General features: G+C 38.2%; 1 protein-coding gene across 4 annotated transcripts in view; it reads right to left on the minus strand.

The window, feature by feature from the left end:
* The window catches only part of DACH2 (dachshund family transcription factor 2), a 573,911-nt gene that overhangs the window by 20,180 nt on the left and 541,204 nt on the right, over positions 1–12,527 (minus strand). For 3 of the 4 annotated variants that reach the window (XM_017349997.4, XM_017349998.4, XM_089324087.1), the window contains 2 exons: positions 4,191–4,369; positions 3,948–4,095 (listed from right to left, as the gene is read on the minus strand). In XM_017349997.4, coding sequence (XP_017205486.1) covers positions 3,948–4,095; positions 4,191–4,369 — 327 coding nt within the window. The remainder of the gene's footprint in view (positions 1–3,947; positions 4,096–4,190; positions 4,370–12,527) is intronic. The other variant, XM_002720253.6, reaches the window with a different exon arrangement.

Raw genomic sequence — 12,527 nt, forward strand, 5'->3', positions numbered from 1 at the left:
CATAGTTTTATACATAATTACATATACTTTTATATATGTAGTTATACATAAAGTTAAGATATACACACACACAAACACAGATGCATACATACATCATTTTTACTATATCCTTGGAGAGATATCACTTTTAACCATAACAACAATTTTCTACTCTGTCTTTTCCATCACAAGATTTTAAAGATTATCCTTGAGGCTGGGGTTGTGGTTAGGCCAGTATCCCATACTCGAGTGCTGGTTTGAGTCCCAGGTCCTCCACTTCTGACCCAGCTTCCTGACAATGAGCCTGGGAAGGTAGCAGATGGTGACCTATATACTTGTGCCCCTGCCATTCATGTGGGAGATCCAGACAGAGTTCCTGGTTCCTGGTATCATCCTATCTCAGCCCTAGCTGCTGCGGCCATTTGGGGAGTGAACAGGTAGATGAAAGATTCTCTCTCTCTCTCTCTATTTCTCTCTCTCTTTCTCTCTCTCTCTCTCCCTCTCTCTCTCTCTCTCACTGACTCTGCCTTTCAAATAGATAAGTAAATCTTTAAAATAGTTTATTCTTCATTATAAAAAGTTTGGTATACTGTCTATGTTATATTCAAGGGAGTAGAAAGGAATTCAAGTGATTATTTAGCTCAACTATTGTAATAGATTAGCCACTATGATTCATAATGATGATGTGGATAGTTTCTCTAAATCACAGAGGACAACAGAATAGTTTCCTATAGTTATGTTAGTCAACAGATAAAAAAATATTAAAAGCCAGTGTTAGATATATAGTAGACACTTGATGAGCATTAAGTACCAGTAGTAGTATTAGTAGTTATGATAATAGCAGTTACACTAATTAAAGAAGTAATAAAAATGATAGTAACAGAAGTAGTATCATTATTTTTGTATTATACTAAATGATAAATTTATTGACTGCAAATACTTCATAGTAAACTTTATAATAGACACAATATTTTATCTACTACATCTAGGATGTTTTAAGGGACAACAAATATCAATTATTAAATAAAGACCTAAAGGGTCTAAGAAATGTTAACAAACAGAAATCAGAATGAGGAGAATGCTGAAAGTTAGAAGCCAGTTTTACTATATATAGATTTTTTTATAAGTCTATTTAAGAGAATCTTATTATGTTTAACATTTTTGTTTTTTTAGTATGTTAATTATATACAAACTTCTCAAAAGTTTAAAAAGACCATCTAGTCTTTGCTTGTAGTATTTATGAATTAGGCATGATGATAAAAACAGGTTTAATTATTTCTAAACATTTTTAATTTTCAAATTTTTATTTGTAATGTGGAGAGACACATAGAGACAGTCAGACAGACTGTGATCTTCCATCCACTGGTCCACTCCACAAATGCCCACTATAGCCAGCACTGGCCAGGACAAAGACAGAAGCCAGGACCACAATTCAGGTGTTCCAATTGGGTGGCAGGGACTCAACTACATCACCCCTGCCTCCCAGGATATCTATTAGCAGGAAGCTGGAATCCAGATTGGAGCTAGGACTCAAAACCAGACACTCCTATAAAGGGATGTGTCAGCATACATTGCATCCTAACCACTGCAACACTTTCCCTTAATTGTTTTTAGATATGAGAACTGAATTTCCATTTTGAATTGAATCAATGACTCTTAGGCTCGATGAAAAATATGTGGAAACAAATTTCTAAGTAGAGCACACTATGTTTAATTAGTATAAAATCTGGGTTTCACTCAAGTGGAAGGAATCATTATGCAGATTGTGGATTTTCTCTCCTTTTCTTTGCCTCTCTTTCCCATTTTTAAACTCAGCTTATTCGTGGCTCCACAGAAGAGTAAACAGGGAAGGAACAGGAGCTGAAATTCCGATAGTCATTTTGCTGCTGTCTAATATTTTATAGTAAATACAGGGAAAATACGGATCTGACTGAAGTTGAAGGTTTGATTTTCTGTAGTTTTGATATGAACTAGTCTCATTTATTCATTACTGTAATCAAGTGGTGACTTATGATTGGAAATTAAATTTTATTTCTGAACAATTGATATTTCTCCATTCTGTCCCCTTTGTTTCCATGCCTACTTATGCTACCCAAATTCAGTTCTCTTGAACAGTGCATGGAAAACAGCAACCTCCTTTTCCATAGTTTCTTTTTAAAAAAAATGTAGTTTATTTATTTGAAAGGTAGAGTTACAGAGGGAGGGAAAGACAGAAAGAGAAAGGGATCATCCAACTGCTGGTTCACTCCCCAAACAGCCATGACATCTGGACCAGGCTGTAGCCAGGAGTCTGCAAGTCCATTGGGGTTTCCTGTATTGGCGGAAGACCCAAGCACTTTTATAACCTTCCATTGTTTTCCCAAGTGCATCATCGTGGAGCTTGATTGGAACCACAGCAACTGGGAACTCAAACTGACCCTCATATGTGAACCTGACATCACAAGCACATATGCCAGCTCCTTCAGTAGTTTATTTGTTTCTAGTCTTGGACCAATGCCCTTTATAATCTATTCTCAAAACTGAAATCATCTAACTAACTGAAATCAGAGTAGATCACCCTCTTACTTATTAATGCTTCCAATCCACTTATAAGATACAGCCTAAGTTAATCTCTTTTTAAAATGTATTTATTGGAAAGAGAGACATAGGCATTCTAATGGACAGAGTTTTCATGCTCTGGTTCACTTCTCTGAATGCCCACAACAGCTGGGGATGAGCCAGACTGATGCTGGAGGCTTGGAACTCAGTCCAGGTTTTCCACATGAATAACAGAGCCTTCACCACTGCCTTCCAGGAATCACATTAACAGGAAGCTGGAGTCAGGAGCTAGAACCAGGAGTCAAACCTAGGCACTGCAACACGGGTTACAGACATTTTAATGCGTCTTATCTGCTAAGCCAGATATCTACTCCCAAGCTGATCTTCTATATGGTCAAATTGTCCATAAGTTAGCTTCTACCAGCATCTTTTTGCATGAAGTTCCACCATTCACAACATAAAATTCAAACCTATTTTAATGGCAAATTGTATACAGTTGCCCACATATTAAGTTTCTTGCACCTATGCCTGTCTGATACCTGTGTCTACAATGCCCAGATCACTAAGGTGATTTTTTTTTTTAGCATAATGATTTTTTTTTGCCAGGCAGAGTTAGACAGTGGGAGAGATAGACAGAGAGAAAAGTCTTCCTTCCGTTGGTTCACCCCCCAAATGGCCACTACGGCCAGCGCTGTGCCGATCCGAAGCCAGGAGCCAGGTGCTTCCTCCTGGTTTCCCATGCCGGTGCACTTGGGCCATCCTCCACTGCTTTCCCAGGCCACAGCAGAGAGCTGGACTGGAAGAGGAGCAACCGGGACAGAATCCAGCACCCCAACCGGGACTAGAACCCGGGATGCCAGCGCCACAGGCAGAGGATTAGCCTAGTGAGCCACGGCTCCGGCCCAGCATAATGATCTTTTAAGGCTCAGATTCTAAAGCGTCAACATTGGGAAAGCTCCCTTAACCAGCTCACTACCACCAGTCATTAGACTAAATACCTCCTCTCTACATAACCATAAAGACTGGGAATGCTTACTCTTGCTATTTTGTTTTGAAATTAGGTGATTGTACTTCTTCTCAAAAAGGTAAATCTCTCAAGGATAAGGAGTTTCATTAATTTTATAATCCCAGAATCTACCACTGTGCCTGCCAAATGGTAAGCATTCCATGTATCAGAGATTAATATATTATTTATCTTCAGGTATATTTAATAAAATTGTGATAGAACTAGCCCAAAGTACAGATGTAGCTAATTATCTTTGAGTATAGAGATAGTACAAAATTCTTATCTGTGACTTACACATAGTATTTGATTCTTAGTTTGTCATTTGTTTTTGAGCATTTCCAAGCTATCAATGAGAAAATTTCTATTACTATTGAAAATAACTCCAACAACCTATTCAATCTGTAATTGAGCTTATTAAACTTACTTCTGCTTTGAAGCTCAACTGCAAGTTGTCTTTCAAGGTTTTCTCTAATTTCTCTCTCTCTATAGAGTTCTATTCGCAGTTCCTTCTTTTCTTGTTGAATCTGCTTCTCCTGGATACGAGCATTATCCAAAGCCACTTTCAGTAGACCCTGTCAAAGTACAGCAAATGACATGCAGTTCATCTTATCTGTTTTAATTTCTCAAATATGAAATAATTTAGGTAGGTGCTAATGTCTTGTATTACATTTATTTTGTTTATAGAAATATTGTTGACCTGAATGTTGGTCAACAGAGTCTCCACGGAGGACAGACTATCAGCAAAAATGAATGGTCCAGGGAATCCAGGGGGCAATGCCTGCCCAGGAGTGAGTTGGATCTTGTCCAAAGGTGACTTCATCATTGGGATTTGAACTGGTACCTCTTCTGCAAAAACAAAATTAATATCAGGAAGTTCACAAATTAACAGCTCAAAAGTTTAAATAAGTCATTTCTAATAGGCACTAGTAATTTTTGTCTAAAACTAAATGATGCACATTCATAATTAGAAGTCATACCTACTCTCCATCTGCCTCTAATTTCTTCAAATAAATGCTTCAATAAACAATTCGTGAAACTGAGGTGACAGTTACTACTAAAGAGGCAGGGAATATGAAGAAACAAATTTAATATATATTTAATCTCTAGAAATTAAATAATCAGATCACCTCCTGGAAAAGCACACGCACACAAAAAACTGCTACAGGAAGACAATGTTGGGATATAACCAAAGAAACTCAATTACTCCTACTTGTGGTTCTACAACAGTGCATGATGGGGTGAAAAATAGTACCTCAAAACAGTTTAGTCTACTCACTGTAGTCTCTTAACAGGGCACAAAGTTTTAAAAACATGATGAATCCTTCTCTGGTCAGAAAATTGTCAGACTCCATACATCCTAATGTGATTCGTTTGAAAAAATGACTAACCTTGAATCTAGACCTAACCAATTTTCAGATGGATTGGAAACAAACAAAAAAAAACTACCCTTTGGTTCTGATTCCTGTAGTGATATTAATATAGATTTGTTATACAGTTAGACTTCATTTGTCAATTTCAAGCAGCATACATATATAGTGTGCAGAGTCTTGAACCCCATTGATTTCACAGTCATCATGGTTTGCTGTGGGATTTCCTGTGTGGGAAGTCATGGGTATACAATTGCGGGAACCTTCAGTGAGATTACTTAATGGAATAGAATTATCTCTGAATAAAATGTTCTTAATATAGAACAACTGTATATTTTCTATTTTTCTAAACCAATAGGCATAAAATGTTAAAATATTAGTTAGCTAATCAACAGTCTTAAATATTTGAATCCAAATGTTAGAGTATTTATAATTCCAAAATAATTCAATAAAATGTATGAAATATCCTGTTAACTTTCTTTAGCACAGGAAATTACTTTGAATATTTCCCAGGAAAAAATTTTTTGTAAAACTGAGAAACATAGTATTTTGATCATAGGTGCATAATTCATCTTTTATATAGCTCCCTTATTAACCCTGAACTTTTTTACTTTTTTTTCTCTCTCTCTCGTTTTTTTTTTTTTTTTTACAGGCAGAGTGGACAGTGAGAGAGAGAGAGAGAGAGAGAGAGAGAGAGAGAAAGGTCTTCCTTTTGCCGTTGGTTCACCATCCAATGGCCGCCGCGGCCGGAGTGCTGCTGCCGGCGCACCACGCCTATCCGAAGGCAGGAGCCAGGAGCCAGGAGCCAGGAGCCAGGTGCTTCTCCTGGTCTCCATGTGGGTGCAGGGCCCAAGCACTTGGGCCATCCTCTACTGCACTCCCGGGTCACAGCAGAGAGCTGGCCTGGAAGAGGGGCAACCGGGACAGAATCCGGCGCCCCAACCGGGACTAGAACCCGGGGTGCCGGCGCCACTAGGCAGAGGATTAGCCTAGTGAGCCGTGGTGCCGGCCAACCCTAAACTTTTATAAGACATTTCTTTCTCTCTTTTTCAAACCAGTGGTAAATTTGGAGCAATACATTATCACAAAATCTGTAACCATATTCAACAACACGGTTTCATTTAAAATATTATCTCACAAAAGAAATCTTAATCCTAAAGCATGTCTTAGCCAGCAGCTCTCATGTTTCTGAAGTGCATTTCTCAACAGCTAACCAAGCAATGTTATGCTTTATTCATATTGTTTGATGTCTGTGTTTAGGTAGTATTTTATCTTCCACACATGAGTGCATTAAGTGGATGGAATGACTTCATAATGATCTATCAATGTTAATAATAGCTGGAGAGGTTCTACACCTTTGCATTAATGTTCATAAATCTTAAAGTATAAATGCATACAGCCTGCAAGATCTATTTTTACAAAATGAACCACTACGAACTTAGAACATTGAATTCCTGCTGATTCAGAGACAATATAATATTTCCTCTGAATAAATACTTTGTGTCAGGGCCAGAGTTCTAAAAATTAATGGACTCCTTGTTATATATCCCTCTGCACACACATGTAACCTCAGTGTTGAGAATCTGAGAAGCATTCTATAAACAGAGCACCTGAAAAGGAAAGCAATACATTCAGTGTGCCTTTAGCAAAATTATAACTATGTTAAAATTGCTAGAAGTCCTCTATTTGGAGATGAAAGAGATGCCATTAAACCAGCTGAAAGGAAAATTACTATTGACTATGAAGACAGGTTGCAAGGTCCATGGTTTGTAATGTTTCTGTACAGTAGATTGAAGTTTCAAAATAGTATTACTCTTCTTTAAATAGATAGACACAGCTGAATTAGGTGTTGCTTGCTGCAGTGAGGATCAAATGCAAAAAGAATCGTATTTCATCAGACCTAGTCAACACCAGGAAAATAAATAGAAATATAAGAGGTATGCAGGCAATGATTCATTTTGATAATCTGGCCCAAGAGAGACACATAGAGACAGAGCACAGATCTAAGCTTCTACCAAAAGACAAATAGGACACAGAGGGTGGGAACTGGGATGACAGTGTAGCAGAGGTCACATCGATTTTCAGCAGCAGTTTTCACACAGATGAGATAACCCTGGACTCTATTTGGCCCATTGTTCATATCCTACCTGTCCCACAAGCAATAAATTTCCTAGTCCTGGAAAAAGGGCAGTAAAGAAGAAGGATTCTACTTATGACTCCTTATGATTAAGTTTCTCTGCTAACCAAACATGCTTTCAGACCAAGGTCACATTCCATGTTAAGGTTCATAATAGCCAAAAACTAGTAGAAGTGTCTTATGTTTTAATATACTAGGAAAGAATGGGAGTTTTCAAACTACTCATCAGTTTTTTTTTTCTGATTTCAATCATGCTACAAAAATGAATGATCAATACATTTGAAATTTAATTAAATCTTGTAATAGGTCCTCACAGCACATCCGAATGGTATTTGTTCAAAGCCTGAAAAAATTGCAATGCTGTGTAAGAATTTATTAGATAGACTTCAGAAATCCTAATTGGCAGTGAAAGTACAAATGGGCAAGTACTTGAGACACAGATTGTCAATTAAATAAGAACATCTCTTTGTAATCCCGAGAGAAAGAGTTTTGAGAGAGTATTTTGATTTGAAAGCCTGGTGTTCAAACTATGACATTTTGATCAACGCATAAAACACAATGGTATAAAACCAAAAAAATTATATAGGGCAACGGCTATCTAGTCAAGGACATGAGCAACCTCTCCACTTACTGAAGCAAAGTGGAGCAGCTTTTATTGAGCTGGTTTGTTAAACCTGGACTATTTTGTAACAGCATTTTAGAAAACAAGCTCTTTATTTTAATTTCTTGCATTAGGCCCAGGTGAATAGATATGAAAGTTAACAAGAACTTTATTTGTAAGGAACAAAAAGTATAAGGATATGGCAAATCCTCAGACTAGAAAAATCCCCTTGAAAATTAAAGCCAAGGCTGCTAGAGATTTGCTATATGACTCTCGTGCTTATTCTCCCACTTTTTCGTGGAGCTAAGTGTTTCCTCTTTCCTCTGGGCTTTGAGGATTGTGATACAGAAAAAGAAACAACACAGCTGACTCACCCAGCAGTGGGAAAATGCAGCTACCTACCAGGTCATCAGTTTTATTCTTTAACAAGTAAATTATATTCCATTATTTGATTTGAGAGCTTTCCCCTAAATATGGCTATCCCAAGGGATTCTCCTTTGTTGATGTCATTAGTATTACATTCAGCAGAAGCAAGACACCTGCTTCCCTCTTCCAAACTGAGGAACAATAACAACAAAACGACCAACTGCTGTGTAATGATGTGACCTGCATGAATATAAGGAAGTGCTCATAGTCTCAGCCGAACAATGACTCCTCAAGTGTTGCCACCAGGAAATGTGGAAAGGAAAATGTAATCCCCAAACTGTTAAATTTCTTTAAGGAAATGAAATATAAATAATGCAGATAAATGAAAACAGAAAGCTAGTAGCAAAGGCATGAAGGGGCCATCAGCCCGAGGAAGTGAGGGAAAGAATACTGCTACAATCAATTATGCTCTTGTTTTCCTCTGGATCCTTAGATTAGCAGTTTGGTGTGGCAGGCTCTTTTATAAATTATGAACTAGAACTAAACCGTCTTTCAGATAAATATTAGGTAAATAACAATAGGTTTTTCAAGACAGAGCTTGGAAGATGCGTGATACCCAGCCGTTATCATTAAGGAGCTGACATATGATTTTGAAAAGAAGTAAACAAGTTGTAGAAGTCAACAATTAAGTGTCAATCACATGGAATAGATTGTTAACTGCTTCTAGCAGTTCAAAGGAGAGATCGCTGTGGCCTGGTGTGAGCACTCAAACAAATCTATTCACTCTAGCGGAATTCATTCAAGTTTCATAAAGAATAATTTCCTTTTATTTCCTAAATCTTTTAAAAAGAACATCTCAAAGCCTTTAAAATGCTAGTGTTTATTACCTGGTTTGATCACTGCACATTGAAACATTTCTTGGAAGATCACACTCTACTATAGGAATATGCAGTTATTATGTGTCAATTAATCTCATAGAAACGGAGAATACAATGGGGCTTACCAGAAGCTAGAGAGAATGAAAAGGTGGAGAGAAGGAGAAATAGAAAAGGCTATTTAACAGTCATAGTTGGAGATGAAAAAGAAGTTCTGGTGATATACTGCACAGTAGGGTGACTATATATAATGAAAATGCACTGTATGTTTCCCTGAAAAAACTGGACTGGAAGAAAAGAAGTTGAATTTTTTTTTACCATAAAGTAATGATAAATGCTCATGGAGATAAACATGGTTACCCTGATTGGATATTAAAGAATGTATACATATATGGGCCAAGGACCTCAATAGATATTTTACAAAAGAGGAAATCCAAAGGGCCAACAGACACATGAAAAAATGTTCAAGATCACTAGCAATCGGGGAAATGCAAATCAAAACCACAACAAGGATTCACCTCACCCCGGTTAGAATGGTTCACATTCAGAAATCTACCAACAATAGATGCTGGAGAGGATGTGGGGAAAAAGGGACACTAACCCACTGTTGGTGGGAATGCAAACTGGTTAAGCCACTATGGAAGTCAGCCTGGAGATTCCTCAGAAACCTGAATATAACCCTATCATACAACCCAGCCATCCCACTCCTTGGAATTTACCCAAAAGAAATTAAATTGGCAAACAAAAGAGCTGTCTGCACCTTAATGTTTATTGCAGCTCAATTCACAATAGCTAAGACGTGGAACCAACCCAAATGCCCATCAACAGTAGACTGGATAAAGAAATTATGGGACATGTAATCTATAGAATACTATACAGCAGTCAAAAACAATTAAATCCGGTCATTTGCAACAAGATGGAGGAATCTGGAAAACATTATGCTGAGTGAATTAAGCTAGTCCCACAGGGACAAATATCATATGTTCTCCCTGATTGGCGACAATTAACTGAGCAAAAAAGGGGAAACTTGTTGAAGTGAAATGGACACTATGAGAAACAGTGACTTGATCAGTTTTTGTCCTGACTGTTGATGTACAATGTAATACTTTATCCATTTTAGTATTTTTTTTGATCTAGTACTATTGGTTGAACTCTGTAATTAACACACAATTATTCTTAGGTGTTTAAATTTTAACTGAAAAATGATCCCTGTTAAATATAAGAGTGAGAATAAGGGAAGAGATGTACAATTTGGGACATGCTCAATCGGACTTGCCCCAAATGGTGGAGTTAGAAACATACCAGGGGATTCCAATGCAATCCCATCAAGGTGGCATGTACCAATGCCATCTCACTAGTCCAAGTGATCAATTTCAGTTCAGAATTGATCACACTGATAGGTCTAAGAGTCAAAGGGATCACATAAACAAGACTAGTGTCTGCTAATACTACTTGATAGAATAAAAAAGGGAGAGAACGATCCAACATGGGAAGTGGGATACACAGCAGACTCATAGAATGGTGATGTACTAAATAGCACTCTGGCCTGGCCTCAGAATCAGCCCTTAAGGCATTCGGATCTGGCTGAAGAGCCCATGAGAGTATTTTAGGCATGGAAAGCCAAGACACTCTGGGAAAAAAAAAAAGAAGACCTAAATGAAAGATCTCTGCAAGTGAGATCCCAGTGGAAAGAACGGGGCCATCAAAGAAGGAGGTACCTTTCTCTGAAGGGAGGAGAGAACTCCCACTTTGACTATGACCCTGTTGGAATAAGATTGAAGTCAGCGAACTCAAAAGGCTTCCATAGCCTTGGCAACTCATGACTAGAGCCTAGGGAGATTACTGACGCCATAAACAAGAGTGTCAAATTGTTAAGTCAACAACAGGAGTTACTGTGTACTTACTTCTCATGTGGGATCTGTCCTTAATGTGTTGTTCAATGTGTAGTAATGCTATAACTAGTACTGAAACAGTATTTTACACTTTGTGTTTCTGTGTGGGTGCAAACTGATAAAATCTTTAATTAATATATACTAAATCGATCTTCTGTATATAAAGATAATTGAAAACGAATCTTGATGTGAATGGAATGGGAGAGGGAGCGGGAGATGGGAGCGGTGTGAGTGGGAGGGAAATTATGGGAGGGGGGAAAGCCATTGTAATCCATAAACTGTACTTTGGAAATTTATATTTACTAAATAAAAAATAAAAAAAGAAATACACGGCCGGTGCTGTGGCTCAATAGGCTAATCCTCCACATAGCGGAGCCAGCACACCGGGTTCTAGTTCTGGTTGGGGCGCCGGATTCGTTCCCGGTTGCCCCTCTTCCATGCCAGTTCTCTGCTGTGGCCTGGGAAGGCAGTGGAGGATGGCCCAAGTGCTTGGGCCTTGCACCCCATGGGAGATCAGGAGAAGCACCTGGCTGCTGCCTTCGGATCAGCGTGGTGCGCCGGCCGCAGCGCGCCAGCCGCGGCGGCCGTTGGAGGATGAACCAACGGCAAAAAGAAATACCTTTCTCTCTGTGTCTCTCTCTCACTATCCACTTTGCCTGTCAAAAAAAAAAAAAAAAGAAATACACAATGAAAAAAGAATGTATACATATATGGAAATATTGCATGGTACACCATAATTATATACAATTTTATATGTCAAATAAAATAATTTAATTACTAAAAATTTGAAATGGTCATGCTCAATATAACAAAACCCATCAATAAATGTGTTGTACACTTTCTAAGACAGGCAGAAGACTGGGTACTGATGAAGAAACTGGAGCCTGACCACGTGGGCTTGAATCCCTGATCAATGATTTGCATTCCCCTATAAAGGTAGCTTAACCTTCCTATGCCTCCGTTTCTTCATTTGTAACATCAGGATAATCATAAAACACCTACCTCTTGGAGTTTTTATAAAGACGAATAGGCTATTTGCAACATTCGTAGAACAATGCCTGAACCAATGTGAGTAAGACTATTTTAACACTTCCTGAAACACAATCTTTGGAAAGATCCTTTTCTCGGTAATAACTGGATGAGCCTGGCTTCACCTTCAATTAGGCCAATTTGACTTTCCCCCTTATAAAATATACGAGGAGGTTTAGGTCAGTGTTCATAACCGGGGGGCAGAGGACTGTGCAGAGGGCACTTAGTAAGGCTGGAGACATTTATTGACTGTCAAAACTCGTCGGGGGCGGGGATGCAGGGAAGGAAGCACGCTACTGACATCTAGTGGTAGAGGCCGGGGATGCTGCAAAATGCCCTGCCCATCCGACTCAAGCCCAAAAAAGCATCTGGCCAAATGTCAATACTGGTTGAGAACCACTGCTCTGGAGTTATATAGGAGAGTTTCAATGGAGGGAAAACTAATTAGATATCTCTTTCTGAGCTGAAATCGTATTAGAAAGTGTAATAAGCTTAACAATAAAATGAGGTCAAAAGAATGATTTAGAAGTAACAATCTACATTATAAGGTATGCTATAAAGTTCTTATGCATTTAGTTTGAGATCATCACCTTCATTCTTTGCCCAAATATCACCTTGTTAGAGAAATCTGTACTGACCATCCTACTAAAAAGTGCAACCTGCAGCCCTCTTCACACCTTTTTAACATGCATCCTTTTTTCTGTAAAATATATGCAATGCAATTTATTTATTATTTT

This window comes from Oryctolagus cuniculus, chromosome X (genome assembly GCF_051225735.1).
Source record: "Oryctolagus cuniculus isolate XC-2025 breed Fujian yellow rabbit chromosome X, ASM5122573v1, whole genome shotgun sequence".
NCBI classification, from domain to species: domain Eukaryota; kingdom Metazoa; phylum Chordata; class Mammalia; order Lagomorpha; family Leporidae; genus Oryctolagus; species Oryctolagus cuniculus.